We start from the raw sequence: 18,861 nt of genomic DNA, 5'->3' as shown, positions 1-18,861 counted from the left end.
TTTACTTTGCCTGATGCCCCCTCAACCTGCCCTGGGTTTGAACGAGGAAAATAAATCATTGAATAGTAATAGTAAAAGTAATTTTTATTTGTATAGCGCCTTTTCCAGACCAGGGTCACAAAGCGCTTAAACAATCATAACAATACTCAATAAAGTATAAACTTTAAAGATCAAGATAAAACTGATAACACAACAGGAGTTCCAGAAAATCAAGGAAAAGCCTTAACAAATAAAAACGACTTAAGATGTTTCTTGAAGGAGTCAGTAGATCCATCAAGCGCAACAGAAATAAGTCAAACTAAACGCACTTAACAAAATGAACATTCTTTGCAATGATCACCATCTGTACAAATAGTGATTTAATTTAATACATTCCATGCACTAACCAATTCATGTTTAAACTGAAATACCTTATATATATTTGACATTCAAAGGGGTGATAAAGAATGTTAAAATCATGGCCTTTTCAAGCCTTTAAACAAACATTTTATCTAATCAAGGATTTTTTAAATGTTGCAATCAATGGGCTAAATGGACAAGAAAAACATTTATACAACAAAATAAACGACTGTTTGACGCTTGTCTGACTGTGTTAAATTGCTTTTGTAAGAAAGAAATATCAAATGCCTTTTATTTTTTGTATCAATGGCTTTATTGTTTGATTGAAAATCAAATAACTAAGTTTAAAAACAAGTCTGAATAAGATTTTTATTTTTTATTTATTTAAAAACAATACAAATAAAATGAAACTATTAGAAAAGAAAAGCTTCAAACAGAATCATAGATATGATGCATGAATAGACAGTGGATGGACTTAACTTTTTCAAACTATAGTCATGTCAATTGCTGTCGAAATAACCATAAATCCTTCATTAACTTTCCCATTCACATACCTCAGATTTAATATAAAACAAATTCATGATAACTTACTAACTAAAATTACTTTTATAGATGAAAATGTTTGAAATGTATTATAAACACAAATACATATTTAATATACTCTCTACTACATATAGATGTGTCTATAATAGGACAAAAACATACATTTAAATATATTTTTTAAAGTAAATAGCATCATGTATCCAGAGGCTTGACTGCTGCATCGTAAAATCAGGTTCTTCAGAATCATTGTGTGACGTCACTGATTTTAAAGTTTTAAATCATCTCAACATCAAATGTCGGTTCTGTAAGAACAGGAAGCTTCTTTGGTTCAACAAAATGAATAGCTCTCTAGTTCGTGTTCCTTCTGCCTCCTAGTCACCGCCCCCTTTTTCTTTCCCTCGACCACATCTGACCTAGGGTGGGCGCTATTGTCTCCCCGTTGACCTCTGACCTCTGGGGCCTGGGACCTGCACACTCCTCCAGAATCAGAGGAGCCATCTTTCGGTCTTTCCTCCCCGACGTTGGCATTGCCAGACACAAACGCAGAAGAAGTCAGAGAGAGGTTGTTGCCTGGATCGCTGTTTGTTCACGGATAAGATCACAGGAGGGCTTCAGAGAAAGGCGGGTCGGAGTTCGCCGTCTTCTCTCCAGCTGGCAGGTGGCGAGGCCGACATGAGAGAGCCGAGGGGCGGAAACAAGCACACCTGTGGCTGCACCTCCGCTCCGGAGCCACAATCCCTGCGTCCCTGAGGGGAAGGTGTGTCTGCGAAGCGAGAGACAAAGGGACGAGTAGAAAGGAAGGAAGAGATTGTTGGGGGAGATTTACCGGCCTCTGGAGCTGAGTTAACCTTTTATTAATCAAACGCACACAAACAACTCCGGCAACCCAGAGAGTTTCCGAAAAGACTTCCTGTGAACAGACCACAAGATATTTACTCTGCTTCTGTCGACACACACTCACACACACACGTATTTCAATTCAGCAGAAAGTCAATGCTGCGTTTGAAGGCACTTTGTATTACCAGCTGATCCTCTTTTGTCGGACAAGAAAAGCTTTTATTTGAGTGATATCGTGTTGCCGCTCCACAGAGGGATCCATGACGAGCTTTTTGCTTTTTGAAATAAATTATTTTTAGATGCCACGCTCAGATATGATGTCACCTGGTGGGTTTCTGTAAATGACATCATGCTGGCGGCCACGCTCGTCTTTGAGAGTGTAGCGGATTGTGCCGTGAGTCATTATCTCTTTATCTCTCGGGGTAATGTTGTTAACACTCGAGGGGTTTAACACAGTTGGAGAGGAGAGCGAGTGACGGATGGAAGGTGGAGGAGTTCTGGACACGGCATGAAAGAACCACAATTAGGTGAATGAGAAAGTGAGCTAAAGCTAAAGGCCGATAAGCGATGATTTGGTTTTAGTATTTTTTAAACAAGTCTATTTTTTAGAGTAGCAAAAACTTCAAAAACAATAAAGCACTCATTTATTTATTCATACATTTATATATATAATATTTTATTTTAAAATAAATTAGTTATCCACTGTAACTGTCAGACAAGGTAACCAACACATTTATTTGAGTTTGTAATATTGTTTTTTTGACAATTTTTTTAAAAATTAAATAGAATAGACTTTTATCCGGAAGCCCGTAATCTCTTTTTTAATAGGAAAAGAAATTGCCATATGTTTAACCTTTAGAGGGAATTTTAGTATTTCAATAAAATGCACAAATTTGACTAAAAGAAGCAACATTTATGAATGAATTCGTTTTTATTGTCTTAAATCGGTTACTCAAAGTGTTTTGAATATTAAATATTTCTTGTGGAAAATGATAAATATTGAACAACATTTTTTCTGAAACAGTCTTTTTTTTCTTATAAAATGACATTGTAAATCAACCGAACCCACATAACCTACTTCTGTCAAAGATGATGGAGCTAACACCTGCAAAAAATATGAATCTTCTAACGCTTGTCCGGGGAGTTTTTGTCCAGGGGTCTCAGGCCCTAAAAGTGAAGTCACTCCACCAATCTATCACACGCCATCCTTGCTTTAACACATTAGATAAAACGATAACTGAGGTTTTAATCACATAATAATAAGAATAATCCCAGTCATTCTACGTCAGAGCTGAACACTAAAACACAACATGGATATCATGTTAAGTTCATTGACCCGAAAAGGTGAGGGACAGGTTATATCTAACAGGTCTGCCTCTGTAAGGCACTCCGCAGAAGTGACTCGCAGACGTAGACTAAGGTCCAAGTGGAGCGACTGTTCGTCTCTGTAGCACTTTTAATCCTTTTTCCACTCCCCCCCCCCGCCATTTCTCTTCACTGGACCCATCAACGCCATTCCTGCCTGCTATTTATAGGAGACCACTGTCCCCCCAACGTCCCCCTTTCCTGAGTGTGGATCTGCGAGTGCTTCGGCTCTGATATTCTCACTCTTAATCTGGCCGCCGTGTAATTCGGCGAACAGGATGGACGGCAAAGCCAGATACAAAGAAAGGTGTGTGTGTGAGGTGGGAGGATAGAGCCCGGGTGATTTATACGTCCTGTCCACTTGTTTCCGGTGTCTCCTGTGTCCCCCGTGATGCCTGTGCGTGATTGAATAACACAATCTGTGTATTCCGACAGCCGTCTCAAACCCTCTGACAGTTCCGCTAATTGATTTATGAGTTGACATTATCGGAGGCTGATCTCTGACACGCATGTTCTGATGGATATGTTCTTGGAGTTCGAACTGGTTAGATTATGGGATACACCATCACAAGGAATACAACGATGGTTATAAATAACACAATATATATTTTAAAAAAAACTACAAGGTTATTGATAATAAAGTAAATACTGTTTATTTTTTTATCCTGTTAAAGGACTGAGGGACTCAATTAAAGTGGTTTTGGGTCCAGATCCCCCCCAGATGAGGGCTGGAGTCTACCTCAGCTACATGGGGGGAAAAGGTGGGGAATGACCTAGGAAGGTCACTAGTCCATGAAAGGACACATAAAGACAAACTGCCGTGGTCGTTTATTTGACAAGGTGTTTATGCTTTTAAAAAAATTCTGTGTTTTTATTTTTTATTCCAGGAGAGGATTCTTTTGAGGGGTGTGAAATTTGATCACTCAAAATCCGTCCAAGTCAAGATCCTGGGCTGAAAAAAAAAAGATTATCACCAAACTAACTGCAATAGGAAGTATGAGTCTAACTGTGATACCGTCTTTTCATTCTTAGAGGCTCAATCTTTCTCAATTATCTCTTGTCTGTTCTCCTTCATTAAACCCATCCTTTACGTTGACGTCCAGATCTTAGTATTCCGCCTTCTGACCAAGCTACTCTATTGGTTAATCCTCAAGGCACTGCCTTGCAGCTGAGTAAGCTCAATGTTCTCGCCACCTCTTTGATGTGGACATCTGTGTGAGTGTGGAGTCTTCGGCTCCCGTAGGGAGGGAGGACACCCACGTCTGGGTGCTGCTCACGTCATTACGAACTGAGTGGCCTACCAGAAGATATCGGCCATCAGGGGGCAGCAGGTAGCATTCAAGGTGATAAGGGCTGAGGTGCTTCACCCCTCCAAGTCATGGATCCACCATCATTACGGGGGAACAACAGAGTGATGGTTGACCCTCTAAAAGTCCACTATTGCAGTGGAAGTGCAGAAAATGGTTGAGTTCCGGAGAATGATGATGGCTCGGTGTCCCCACGCAGGTTAGCAAGCTAAGCTAATGTGTTCTGCAATTCATAGTCAAAAAAGTTGTTCTCCTGCTACATAATTTGAAATCGGGACATTGGCAACTTCGTCCAATGACCCTTTTCGGGAACTCAATGCCCCTGGGTCCCGAGGCGGGGTCTTTGCATATCAATGAGGGACAGACCATGATGATCTGCCACATGTGTTCCATGATGCGTTTTTTTTCTTTCTTTATTTATTTTTTTCTTCTTCCATCTTGACATCTGTGTCAGTCCAAGGGTTCCCGTCACTCCGTTTCGATCCCGTTTCCGAGCCGGGCTCAAAGGAGCAGCAGTAGCAGTGGAGCTAGCAACAACGGTTCCGAATAGGTCGGAAAAACTCTACGCAACCAGAGGACAATCCTTGACCTGGGGTTGTGAAAGTTTTTCAGGCAATAAAAGATGAAGCCGCATGCATGTTACTGCATGCTAGTGACTATAACCTACTCCTACGCTTTGGTTAAGGCCTTTGCTGCTAATGCTAAGCTAATTTGTTCTGCCACTTAGAGTATGTGTGGCTTTCTTACTAAAGAGTTGGGAAGAGGTTAGGAGCATATTTTTTGGTTTGTAGCAAGGCCCTCTGATATTTTCTCACTTGGTGAAGAAGGCGGCTAGTAATTCTCCCATGGTTGTCTAAGGGGTTTGTTAAATTGCAGTGTGGTCCTCCTGTTGGGGTCACTGCAGAGGACCCTTGCGCAGCTGTGTCTTAGGCCTTCACCTTGACGTTCACCCCCTCACTGTGACAACAGGGTCAGTAGCCTACGCTTTCTTGGGTGCTGCCCATTCCCGAGAAATTCAGTCATTCAGTCATTTGACTAACAAACCTCTTCTGCGAGGAGTGGCCATCAGCTGGTGGTACAAACACCCTGTTGGTCTACGCCTTGGTGTAAAAGCAAAGCTGTGATAGACGGCGAAAACACTACGATGCTCAACCCTATGAACAGCGTGAATCCCTCAAACACGTTGTCCCGTTGCTCACCCTTCTGGGCTTAAACTAAATAGGAGAAAGTGCGGCACGAATCCCTTCCTTTTATATGATCTTTCTCAGCTGGGGATTAACCATTTACTATTTGTAGAACCTGGGTTATAATAGGGATCTTCTTACTCTAAGTATATTTGTTTGTCTGTTTACAAGCTTAAATACTGGTATGTTTAAAAGTCACAATATTAACATCCCACATTGAATGTTTATCTATCCATCTATATTTAGTTATTTTGTTTGGGCTGAAAAAAAAAAGTTGTTCTCCTGCTACATAATTTAAAATCGGGACATTGGCAACTTCGTCCAATGACCCTTTTCGGGAACTCAATGCCCCTGGGTCCCGAGGCGGGGTCTTTGCATATGAATGAGGGACAGACCATGATGATCTGCCACATGTGTTCCATGATGCGTTTTTTTTCTTTCTTTCTTTATTTTTTTCTTCTTCCATGTTGACATCTGTGTCAGTCCAAGGGTTCCCATCACTCCGTTTCGATCCCGTTTCCGAGCCGGGCTCAAAGGAGCAGCAGTAGCAGTGGAGCTAGCAACAACGGTTCCGAATAGGTCGGAAAAACTCTACGCAACCAGAGGACAATCCTTGACCTGGGGTTGTGAAAGTTTTTCAGGCAATAAAAGATGAAGACGCATGCATGTTACTGCATGCTAGTGACTATAACCTACTCCTACGCTTTGGTTAAGGCCTTTGCTGCTAATGCTAAGCTAATTTGTTCTGCCACTTAGAGTATGTGAGGCTTTCTTACTAAAGAGGTTAGGAGCATATTTTTTGGTTTGCAGCAAGGCCCTCTGATATTTTCTCACTTGGTGAAGAAGGCGGCTAGTAATTCTCCCATGGTTGTCTAAGGGGTTTGTTCAATTGCGGTGTGGTCCTCCTGTTGGGGTCACTGCAGAGGACCCTTGCGCAGCTGTGTCTTAGGCCTTCACCTTGACGTTCACCCCCTCACTGTGACAACAGGGTCAGTAGCCTACGCTTTCTTGGGTGCTGCCCATTCCCGAGAAATTCAGTCATTCAGTCATTTGACTAACAAACCTCTTCTGTGAGGAGTGGCCATCAGCTGGTGGTACAAACACCCTGTTGGTCTACGCCTTGGTGTAAAAGCAAAGCTGTGATAGACGGCGAAAACACTACGATGCTCAACCCTATGAACAGCGTGAATCCCTCAAACAAGTTGCCCCGTTGCTCACCCTTCTGGGCTTAAACTAAACAGGAGAAAGTGCGGCACGAATCCCTTCCCTTTATATGATCTTTCTCAGCTGGGGATTAACCATTTACTATTTGTAGAACCTGGGTTATGATAGGGATCTTCTTACTCAAAGTATATTTGTTTGTCTGTTTACTAGCCTAAATACTGGTATGTTTAAAAGTCACAATATTAACATCTTACATTGAATGTTTATCTATCATATCTATATTATATGTATATTATCTATATTAGTTATTTTGTTTGGGCTGGATTTGGCCCACATGACCCTAAACGATGCATGATGTCATATGACGATTTACCTTCATATTTAAAGTTCTGACTTGGACATGACTCTGAAAAAAAGATCCGATTGCAACGGCTTACCTGTGGCTTACCCAGATGTCTAACCTACCGCTAGGGTGTCTTGGGTCCTCGCAATTGAACCCCTCAATGGGGGGAGGGGGGGGGGGTGGGCGACCAGGAGCCATGGAGGACAAGAGGTTCTCTTCTGAGTATCTCCTGGATAAGCGAGGTTCAGAGTCCAGTTCTTAATGTCCCTCACTCGTGGTCAAAGCCTCAAGCATAAGATCAGAACGACAACATATTTACGTGCCTCCGTCCTGTGGAGCCAATTCCATTAGATACTTTATTAGCTTAACCTTTTTTAAAATGAAATATCCTCTGGCAATTTTAGCTATTTTTTCTATACACAGCACTTTTAATTGTCTTTGTGCTGGGATCAGACGAAATAGGAAGCTGGTGTGTGTGTGTGTCTCTCTGTGTGTGTGTGTGTGTGTGTGTGTGCGCTCTCATGTACTGTTTGCTGTATGAATGTGCTTCTGTGCCGGATAGAAGCGAAAAGAGAGCAGAGGGCCCATTGTGGATCTTTGTGTGGCTCAGATTGTCCTCTTCTCTGGGAAAGTGGAAACTCAACACTCATCTCCCGAGGTCTGGTTACCAGGTGAGAGCTTTGGAAAGAAAAGAGGAGCTGGAGAGCAAAAAAAAAAAAAAGGAGGGAGCGGCGTAAAGGTGTGGAGAGAGAGACACTGCAAGAGAGAAGCAGGAGAGCTGGAAGAGAGAGATGGAAAGTGTGAGGACCGTGGAACGAGAGTCCAAAGGCACTGAGGTGATGCAATAATCACAGTCCTTCAAAATGAGCAACAACACAGATATATCGCAGTGGCCAGTGGCTCTTCTCAGAGGTCATTCTGGTCTCCATATTTAGAGGGTCATAATCTATCCGTAAGACCTTGAAAGCATTCATCTCTAGAAGGATTACATCACATGCTGGTCCATTCCCCGTGATCACGTGATCTCCTGCACAGCAACCCGTGTTGATCTACGGTGACGTCATCGAGCACTATTGTGTTTACTATGACTGTGACGTCAATGAACCTGCAGAGCTCATTTAGCGCGCAGCGACACCCAGTGGACACACGTTAAAGCGCATATGGCTAAACTCTACGTTTTCAATTTTCTTGCTTTGGTCAGTGGTATGTCCACTGGTTTGCTGGCATTACGTCATCGTACGTCATCAATCAAATCCAAATATCAACTACCATGTTTTAAAAAAAATCCAAATTGTTTTATGTATTTTATTCATTAATTAAGTTTTCGACTGATTGTATAATGTGTATAATGAAGTTTTCTGGGTTAAATAAAAACAAAAATTCAAACTTTATTTTTTAAATCTTCAAACTTTATATTTCACTTTTTTATTTAACAGACAACACACCTGGACATTTTTAAGATTGACGTTGATATCTTAATTAAACTTAAGTACTGTGAGGAACCAGCTTTAATGAATACTCATCCTAACTCTTCTTATGATCGGGTTTCATTATTTTTGCTCTACTACGTGTATGTTTCTGTCACACATTTGTTTAACAAACTACCTGCGTTGTAAATGTGGGCACTCCAAATTTTCCACGTGTGTTGCAGCCAAATATATTCACATCTCCTCCAAGGAACTTTATAAGCGCTTGTAAACACCAGTAGAACACTTATAAAGAGATCTTTGTTAGAAGTGTTTTTTTTCTCAGAGTGAACGATAAAATACACCGAATAGTCCAGGGAAAGAGGAGTAAGATCAGTATTTGGATGTGTAAAACAGAAAAATAATGTAGCAAATAATGAGTATAAAGATAAATAAAAACTATTATGTAAACGTTTCACCTGAACACTACTGTTATAAGCGTTGCGTTCAGGGACACTTCTGTAAAAAACAGTACTAGACGATTAACAGTTGATTTAATGACTAACTAGAATGATTTAAAATAGAAATAAACGTTCCTATCAAACACATGTCACAAACTTTATCGACATGAATGTTCAGTGAAGACTTTAAACTTACGATATGTTGTGAAGTGTTGAAAAACATTGTGCGCAATTTAGTTATTTACCTTTTAAATATTTATTTTATGCTTTTGGAGCAACAATACACACGTGTTGAACATAATGACAACAAAGAATAATTGATCACTGACAGGTAACTGTAATATGAAACAACAACTTATTAAATAACCAAGAAAACATTAACATGTCTTCAACAGAAGTGAAATAATTCGAGGGAAATTATTCCCAAATGTTCTTTGGGAATTTGAATATAATCCTGATCGTTTCCTTCCAACAGGCTGATATTTACACAATCCGAGTCATATCTTTTGTCACAGACTTCTATGTTGTCTTTGTTCTGCTATAAATCCACCCTCAGCCTACACTTGTCTCACAGCAACACCTAAAAGCCAAAACACAGTTAAGACTAATTCCTGTAAAGAGGAATATTTTCCATACTCTTTCGGTATATAGCTCAACCTGAAAAATCAACCTGAACCAGGACGTCGAGTTCAAGTGAGTGGAGATTGCTCACCCTTTGTGCCCGTCAACACAATGGTACCAAACTGCCTGTCGTTCTATTGTGTGTGAGAGGAGTGTGTGCCGCCGTTGCAAGAGTGACCATGTGTGTTTGACAGAAGTGTTTTCGTGGACGGTTTCTCTCTTTTCTCCCCGGTGTTTGTCCGTCTGTGGGGGCGGCAGCTGTTTCTGACAAGCGCTGGGCTAAACACTGAGTGTGGAACGATTGTGTTGGTAAAGCGGATTTGAAAAATAACTCGTCAAAAGGTGACGTCTCTCAAGCTATCCGTGGATGGGTTTTTTGCGGTCAATCACTGTCCTCCGTCGTAAGCGTAGTCCGCCTTGTTGTGCATGACCAGTTTACTGTCCACAAAGTAGAAGCTGTCGGAGCGCGTTTCGTAAGGACACTCCACCATCTGACGCACTGAAAGACACACAGCAACAAAATCATGTCACAACTGGATGGCAAAGAAGTCTTTGAAGGGTTGAATTTTAGGCACTAATCTTCCTTGTTGGAACAAGCCCTGAAGATCCCATTTAATGAACAGTTTATGCGACACTTCCTTGAGTCTGCCGGAGCAGCCGGTCATTATAAGTGCAGCAACAACCCGGCCGTGGATCACAGCCTAGTTTACATGTCGACAAACACTGGCTGTGATTGTGATCCGAGTTGAGCCGCTTTCGACGTACATCTATAATCATGGATTCCACAGGTGGTGGAGTTTAGGCGTCTTGAGGTCTTGAGTGCCAGGACTCTACTATCACTGTGGTCACCAGCTTCTTATAGTGACCGCAAGAACAGGAAAAGAACCAGGAGTTTTTTTTCCCAGGTTTCTGGCCTCCCTCTTAAATGAAGAAGCTCAGTCGAGTCAGAGAGGAAACTCTGCTCTCCCAAGAGAAGCTTCCCTGGCTTTTGTCTAATGTGTGTCCCATTGAAGTCCGGGGCTGAACCCATGAATGGTTTCTAAGGGAGAGAAAAGTCTGCGACTGTCACCCGACCTTGTCAGCTGGATACAATTTTCCTGGAACAAGCCGCCAAATGATCTCGTATCCTGAACCAGTGCTGGCCATTAGTGCTATTATGACAACAGTTCCTACAGGCAGCACAGATTTCAGTGCTTTCCAGGAACAATTTAGTCTGAACATAATACTGAAAGAACACGACACAAAATGTATCAATAGGAGCACATCCAAAGTTAGAAAGAGGGTTTCAAACTGCGTGTCAAAATCGTTTTAATAGTAGTCGAAGCTGCGGTCCAAAAAAAAAACAATGTCCCAAACTAAATGTAAGTAAGTAAGTAATTTTTATTTGTATAGCGCTTTTCTAGACCAGGGTCACAAAGCGCTTAAACAATCAAAACAATATTCAATAAAGTATATACTTTAAAGATCAAGATTAAACTGATAACACAACAGGAGTTCCAGAAAATCAAGGAAAAGCCTGAAAAAACTGTCTTAAGATGTTTCTTGAAGGAGTCAATAGACTCCATCAAGTGCAAAGAGAGAGGAAGATCGTATGTAACAGGAAGTAGGAGTCTGATAATAATAATAATTCTTGGTGGTTTGATTTAGAGTATTAATCTCCATGTTTGATCTTCTTCAACAAAAAAAAACATTCCTTCAACATTATCTGAATGTTTCTGAATAGTTGCTGAAATAAATGGTCTCAGTGTCTTGACTTATATTAAACCCTGGCATCTTTAAAGGTCATAGTATCAACATAAACATAAATGAACTACATCAAATGACTTGGGCAGCCACATTTGGCCCCCAGGGGCCTTGAGTTTGACTCATGTGAGGTAGAACAAAACGATGCCCAATGAAGTGGCCATTGGAATGTCACATTTTGAACTGGTTCTTGCCGATTTAACCACTTCATGGATTAAGGCTTATGAATTTGAACTGTCTATGCATCTGTGAGTCACACCTGACCCCAAACCTGCCTGAAGTATCTCGACCACAAACGTACCGAGGCTGTCGGAGAGCTGGGGAAACTCGTAGATGTGCTCGCACGTGTTCCGGCTGTTGGGGATACAGAAGCCGAAGTCGAAGTCGAAGCTCTTCAGCAGCTGCTCGCGGAAATAATGTCTCTCGATCATGCGGAAATTGTTCAGAGGTCTGTTCCCGACTGTGAATTCCACCCTGCAGGTAAATACAGAGATGATGGCGTTATGGAGAGTGATTGAAGCCTGAATTCTCTGAAATCATGTTTGAAATGATTAGAAACACATCCAGGTTTGAGTGTTTGAAGTATAATGTGTGCCTCACCTCGACCCTAAGTAGCTGGGATAGACTTTCCTAGTTTATTGTTTTCAGAGTGACACATAGTGTCACCTTTTAGAAGTGAAAAACCTTTTAGAAGTTAATACGTATTTACTTATTTACTCTTGTGAGCATATAAGACTGTTCCCATTCCCAAAAGATTATCATAATAAAACTATATATAGATTTACAGTCCGTCACTCCATCATATTCATCCATACATAATTAATACATCCATCCATCCTTTTATCCTTTCATCCATCCATTCATCGATAAGTTTTTAAGGTAAGGTAGAACTTTATTAAGGTAGAAATTGTTTTTTTCCAGTAGCCACAGCAAATACAGCAATTTTTCATTAAAAATAAATCAAAATAAAATAAGAACAAGAACAAAGAGAAATAAAGAGAAAGAACAAGATGATACAATCTAAGTCTAAAGATAAAGAACATATACTATGTATACACTATATACAGAAAATTTGTTTTCAAAAGGTAAAAGGTTGACGTTTTGGTGGAGGATTTCTACTTTTCGGGGATTTACATTTTTTTTTCTCATTGGCTGTATTGCTTGTTTAATTTTGGGTCCTTTTCCACATCCTTTATGTATCCAACATTGCCTGTGCTTCGTTCTTTGGTCTTGTATATCTGATCTGGATTTGTCATTGACTTTTTTCTTTTCAAAACTTGGAATGATATAAAATAATTTTCTCACTTCAAATAAAATAATCTATCTGTCCTTAGCAGCTAAAACATTTTTTTTTACTACTCACTGGTTTAGTCAGATTCTGATGGTGTTTTAAGTGAAATTTGCCAGCGCAAGAAAGCAAACATTTACCTTATTTTAACAGTTGATCTGTTTGACTTTCAATGAACTGAATCAGCCACTCACGTCGCTCCGACGGTTCTCAGCCGCAGAAAAGCAGGGGTGAACTGGTACCGTACGAAACGTCCGGACGGAGCCTCCTTCTCTCTGCTCCCCTCATCCTCATCTGCAATCACAAACGTTTGACGTCATCTCCATATGCTTGTGATGCGACACAGTCAACATCCAGAGTCAGACCCGTCACGTTGGGCGGTTTGGCGATCTCAAACAGGACAGTGCCGGTCTCCAGGTCTCTGATCTTGAATCGGACGAAGTCGATGTTAAAGATGTTGTCCTCAGGCTTGCACAGGTAATCTGCAGGAGAAGGAAAGAGCTCAGAAACATTTGGAATCAGGACAATAAGTCACATGTCAAAACAAAAAAGTGTTTATTTTTCCTTAATCAACTATGGTCTTACTTCAACTGTATAGTGTCTTGAGATAACTTTGTTATGATAAGACACTTTAAATACAATTGAATTGAATTGAATTAATGTTATTCTCAACTCTCCTGCACTCGCAGTATCACTGTCCAATTTTTGAAGACATTTTTATCTTTTTTGCCAATTAATTCAGATTTGTTATCAATTGCAATGGTTACCACTTTTAACGAATACATCTTTAAAACGTATTCATTAGTACAACAGTGCTCGTGCTAGCAAAGAAATAGAGAAAAGTTCCAGATGGTGTTAATGAAAGTCTTAAAAAATGTATTTGGAAAATGTCTGAAATAAGCTACCAACAATAAATAATAAAGGTAAAGGGTACATTTAAATAAGAGAAATCAATCTTGTGAAAAGTTTCATGAACCTGATTTGACGACCAATACGAGCAATAAAAGCCATAATGTTTGGAAACTTGCCTGCTTGAGACCTTGGCTCATGCAGAATAATGTTATGTAACTTCTCTGCAAAAACACATTTTATAGAATAACCCTCTTTCGTACTATTCTGAATAAATATACATTCCTTTTTTCCCGCCAAACCATGTGACGCTGAGTGAAACACCGACACCTGTCCTCAGGACACATCCAATGATGGAGACTCGTTCTTTCCGATTTAACAATGAAATAAAGATGCCATCAACAGACCGCTGGTCGCCATCCGCAGCCCGAGCACATCCTCCGGGCTGGCGTGTCCCTGCTGGGTCCGCAGGTCCTCCTCGGTGACGGGCCTGATCTCCACCTGGCTCTTCCGGGACCTGAGCCTCTTCAGGACGCCTCCTCCGCCGGGCTTGCGCTCCCGCGGTGGAGCCGCAGCGTTGAGGGCCATGTTGTCCCCCTGGACAGGAGCGTCGCTGCTGCGGGCTTTGGCTCCGCTCATCTCCGGGCTTCTTTTTCCCGTCCGATGGAAGATGGCGCCGTAGAAATGTGGAGGAAAGTGTCAGTGAACGTCCAGGCTCTTGTTTATGAAGGCACATGCTAAAGCGTTGCTATGGCGACCGATGCAGTGGGCAGGGTTGAGCGTCCAGTAGGGGGCGCCAGAGACACACACACGTCACTTGACAAGCAGATATGAATTGTCGTTCAACAACTTCTAACGACAACCAAAATAAAGTTCCAGATTCTGGGGCCACTTAAGTAGTTCTCATAGTGACACAAGTAAAAAACTTTTTCGAAGTTGATACGTATTTACTTGTTCCCATTCCCAAAAGATTATCATATTAAAACTATATATAAATATAGAGTCCGTCTGTCCATCTCATTCATCCATCCATAATTAATACATCCATCCATCCTTTAATCCTTTCATCCATCCATTCAGTGTTTATACAGTATATATGGTAAATTTGTTTTAAAGGTAAAGGATTTGGTGGAGGATTTCTACTTTTTGGGTATTTCAAACTGTTTTTTTTTCATTGGCTGTATTGCTTGTTTAATTTTGGATCTTTTTCCCACCCTTTTTCCTTTTATTTATCCAACACTGACTGTGCTTTGTCCTTTGGTCCTGTATATCTAAACTGGATTTATCATTGACTTTTTTTCTTTTCAAAACTATGGAATGAAAATAATTTTCTCACTTCAAATGAAATAATCTATCTGTCCTTAGCAGCGCATATATTTGTTCACTACTTACTGGTTTAGTCAGATTCTGATGGTGTTTTAAGTTAAATTTGCCAGCGCAATTAAGCAAACATTTAACTTTTCATTTCAGGATTGAAGGAGTTCTTGTTATCTACAGTTGATCTGTTTGACTTTCAATGAACAACCAAATAAAGTTCCAGATTCTGGGGCCACTTAAGTATTTAATTGATCTCTGAATATATTAAGAAAGTATAATTGTAATTCATATTTCATGTCTGCTTGTTTTACTATAGCTTAATTTAGCAGCACCACCAAAGTGTTTAAGATCAGAATATACTAGTTTATATAGGTACAAGTATATTTATACTTCAATCAATAATTTTCACTGTATAGTGTTTATGTTTGGAAAAATAAAATCATAAAAATGACTATTCCTTCAACATCATCTGAACGTCACGCTGAAGTCAATGGCCTCGGTTTCTTATCTTATATTGAACGCTGGCTTTTTTAAAGGTCACAATATCAACATAAACATAAATGTATTCAGGCAACCTTTAGACAGTATATATATATATATTATTTTACTTTAACTCACTTATTTTAATTTACTGAGTGAATTTCCTGTACTTTTGAGTTAACCTTTTGCCGGGATTTTCCGAATTTTTAAAAATTAATTATTAAACTGCTCTATCTTGCCTTTTTTGTACATTTCTTGGTGAATAATTCTCAATGTCCCACTCGTATTAATTAAATAAAACTTTTTTATACGCCCTCCTTTTTCTACTATATAAAATAAAGATGTCTTAAGTTTTATTAATTTACTTTTCAGAAAATTTGTTCCCACATCTGTGATTTAAATAAAATACATTTGAAATTGGAATGTATAAATTCAAATGATTATTAATAGCATTTTAGGTAGCAATGACTTATACAGTCATGTTAACCAATCTTCAAATTGTCAACTGAATTTGAGTTGTTTATTATTACTGGAGTTGATACATAGCGGCACCTCAGGGTCTGTCGATTTATTTAATATGTGGTGAGTATAACTGCAACTGCAAGACTTCATCCTGACGAAGTTTAGTCTGAAGGTTTTCCTGCATGACAAGCAACTGGTGGAAAGAAAAGCTTCAATCACATCTTTAACTTGTGAGATCAAATCTGTCACCTGCAGCTGTCGTGAGAGAGGATAAAGAAAGCAGAAAAAAGGTCTGTGTGTTTGTGTTTGTTTCCTCGGGGCCAAGCAAATGAAGCCAGTATAGTCCATGTGTTATGGAAATGAGGGAATGCAGAGAGAGAGCTGAATGCTTTTGTTTGAGATGCTGCCCCGGGTTACCTCGGCGCTGCCGTCACTCTCAGTGGATCCATTTCCTGTCCACTCCTACAGAACCCGTTTATCTGGTGAACACTTTTATACAGTGGCATGAGTGTAGTCAATCTTCATAGCACACACAACTTCCTGCCCAAAACTGAGTTGCTACACGAGGAAGTAAAAATAAGTTAACTAGTAATTTTAAAGTGTTCATGTTTGAGTTTGTTCCAGTGTTTGTTTGTCTGAGTCCTGTGATGGACTTGAGACCTGTCAGTGGTTCCCCCACCTTTAACCCCAGATAGCTGAGAGAGGATACAACTCATGAAACAACATGGTCAATAGCTGCCTCTTTCCTTAACCCATTATCACCTTCTCTTATTTTTGTAAAAATCAATGTGCTTTTTCACCAGCTGACCCAATTCCAGTGTTGTCTAAAAACCTCACACATCATGGTTTTAAAGATTGTAGAAGAAAGTACAAAAGTTTGGTAACTTAATGAGTGACCCCTGGGAGACTAGCAACGTAGAAGAAGGGCCTTTTTAGTTCATCCTGAAGGTGACGAGTCAATTGCTCATTTGTAATTGGTAAGGAGAGGTTGGATATGCTTTCTTCAATTAAAGTGGGTAACATAAATAAATGATATACCAGGCTGTTCATGTACACAGCTTTGCAAATCATCTGTGGTTTCGTATGTTAAAAGCACGATTCTATGAAACTGTTTTCTTTAGTTTTTGCAAACTCATAAAATAGATCTTTTGTTTTCAATTTCAAGAACAAGAATGGGGATGACGTCCCCAAGTTTGGCATAATCCACCTAGAATAAGCACGAAATATATTCATCCTAATTGTATTTTATTTAAGCAGATTTGTATCTATTTTTCATGATTTTATAAAAGTATCCTATTTTGTGTTTAAAGAATTATCTTTCGTAGAAACAATGATTTGAGCAATTTAAAAGTTAGACAGGGTCTTTTAAAAAAAACATTTTAAATTAACATTTTACTTGAATAGTATATTTTCTAGATTAGCTAATTGATAACAGAGATAACTGCAGTCATTTTTAGCCGTATTTTATTCAAACCTTAAACAATGTCAGAGTTACAATGCAAAGAGTGATATAACATAAATAATGTATTATTAAATGTAAAGTTAAATGATTAAAACCTTAAACAATGTCAGAGTTACAATACAAAGAGTGATATAATATAAATAATGTATTATTAAATGTAAAGTTAAATTATTAAAACCTTAAAAAATGTCAGAGTTACAATACAAAGAGTGATATAATATAAATAATGTATTGTGAAATGTAAAGTTAAATTATTAAAACCTTAAACAATGCCAGAGTTACAATACAAAGAGTCATATAATATAAATAATGTATTATTAAATGTAAAGTTAAATGATTAAAACCTTAAAATACAAAGAGTGATATAACATAAATAATGTATTATTAAATGTAAAGTTAAATGATTAAAACCTTAAACAATGTCAGAGTTACAATACAAAGAGTGATATAATATAAATAATGTATTATTAAATGTAAAGTTAAATTATTAAAACCTTAAACAATGTCAGAGTTACAATACAAAGAGTGATATAATATAAATAATGTATTGTGAAATGTAAAGTTAAATTATTAAAACCTTAAACAATGTCAGAGTTACAATACAAAGAGTCATATAATATAAATAATGTATTATTAAATGTAAAGTTAAATGATTAAAACCTTAAACAATGTCAGAGTTACAATACAAAGAGTGATATAACATAAATAATGTATTATTAAATGTAAAGTTAAATTATTAAAACCTTAAACAATGTCAGAGTTACAATACAAAGGGTGATATAATATAAATAATGTATTATTAAATGTAAAGTTAAATTATTAAAACCTTAAACAATGTCAGAGTTACAATACAAAGAGTGATATAATATAAATAATGTATCATTAAATGTAAAGTTAAAATATTAAAACCTTAAACAATGTCAGAGTTACAATACAAAGAGTGATATAATATAAATAATGTATCATTAAATGTAAAGTTAAATTATTAAAACCTTAAACAATGTCAGAGTTACAATACAAATGTAATGTTAAATTGGCACCTGTTTTGAAGAATGACACAAGTAACCTGAGGACGAAGGGTTTGCAAGAGACAGGAACTACTGCACTAGGTTATTTTCATATCTTAACAAGAAGGGTCTGTCTTGCCTTCAGTTGATTCAGAACTCTGCAGCGAGAATTCTGACCTGCTCAAGTAGAAGAACTCACATTTCTCCGATCCTTAAAACTCTTCACTGGCTTCCAGTTCCTTTCAGGATCAACTTTAAAATTCTGGTTCTTACTTTCAGATCTATTCATGGTCAGGCTCCTCCTTACATCACTGATCTGATCCAGCCTTACACCCCAGCTCGGGCTCTGAGGTCTGTGGATCAGAATCTACTGATGGTTCCACGCACACGGTTCAGGACCAAAAGAGATAAATCCTTCCAGGCTGTTGCTCCTAAGCTTTGGAACGATCTTCCTCTCTCTTTGCTTTAAAGTATATACTTTATTGAATATTGCTTTGATTGTTTAAGCTCTTTGTGAATTGTGACCCTGGTCTGGAAAAGCGCTATATAAATACAAATGACTTACTTACTTACTTACATTGCAATTAGTTACGCTTTTATTGTGAAGGCAGTCATGGTTTCCGGTGTCGTTCCAAATGTGTGCGCGTGTGTGAGCGTGTGTGTGTGAGGAGGGAGTTGCCTGC

The 18,861-nt window shown here is 38.9% G+C and overlaps 1 protein-coding gene across 1 annotated transcript; it reads right to left on the bottom strand.

Annotated features, from left to right (window-relative positions):
• Window positions 1-9,264: 9,264 nt before the first annotated feature.
• Window positions 9,265-14,141, bottom strand: LOC148070848 (protein unc-119 homolog B-like). Its single transcript, XM_087800737.1, has 5 exons — window positions 13,858-14,141; window positions 12,967-13,083; window positions 12,796-12,895; window positions 11,615-11,787; window positions 9,265-10,069 (listed from the first exon to the last, which is right to left on the bottom strand). Exons 1-5 carry the CDS (start codon window positions 14,087-14,089, stop codon window positions 9,957-9,959), a joined length of 735 nt encoding a protein of 244 aa, XP_087656863.1. The 5' UTR covers window positions 14,090-14,141; the 3' UTR covers window positions 9,265-9,956.
• Window positions 14,142-18,861: the final 4,720 nt, after the last annotated feature.

This window comes from Callionymus lyra, chromosome 10 (genome assembly GCF_982586985.1).
Source record: "Callionymus lyra chromosome 10, fCalLyr1.hap1.1, whole genome shotgun sequence".
In the NCBI taxonomy this organism is placed as follows: domain Eukaryota; kingdom Metazoa; phylum Chordata; class Actinopteri; order Syngnathiformes; family Callionymidae; genus Callionymus; species Callionymus lyra.
This window is presented reverse-complemented; position numbering and strand designations above follow the sequence as displayed.

Excerpts from the sequence above, each read along its gene's own strand:
- LOC148070848 (XM_087800737.1), bottom strand. The coding sequence starts at position 14,089 with ATGAGCGGAGCCAAAGCCCGCAGCAGCGACGCTCCTGTCCAGGGGGAC. Across the intron at positions 12,896-12,966 it reads CAAACCGCCCAACGTGACGG|ATGAGGATGAGGGGAGCAGA; the intron begins GTCTGACTCTGG and ends TTGTGATTGCAG. Across the intron at positions 11,788-12,795 it reads CTGAGAACCGTCGGAGCGAC|GGTGGAATTCACAGTCGGGA; the intron begins GTGAGTGGCTGA and ends ATTTACCTGCAG.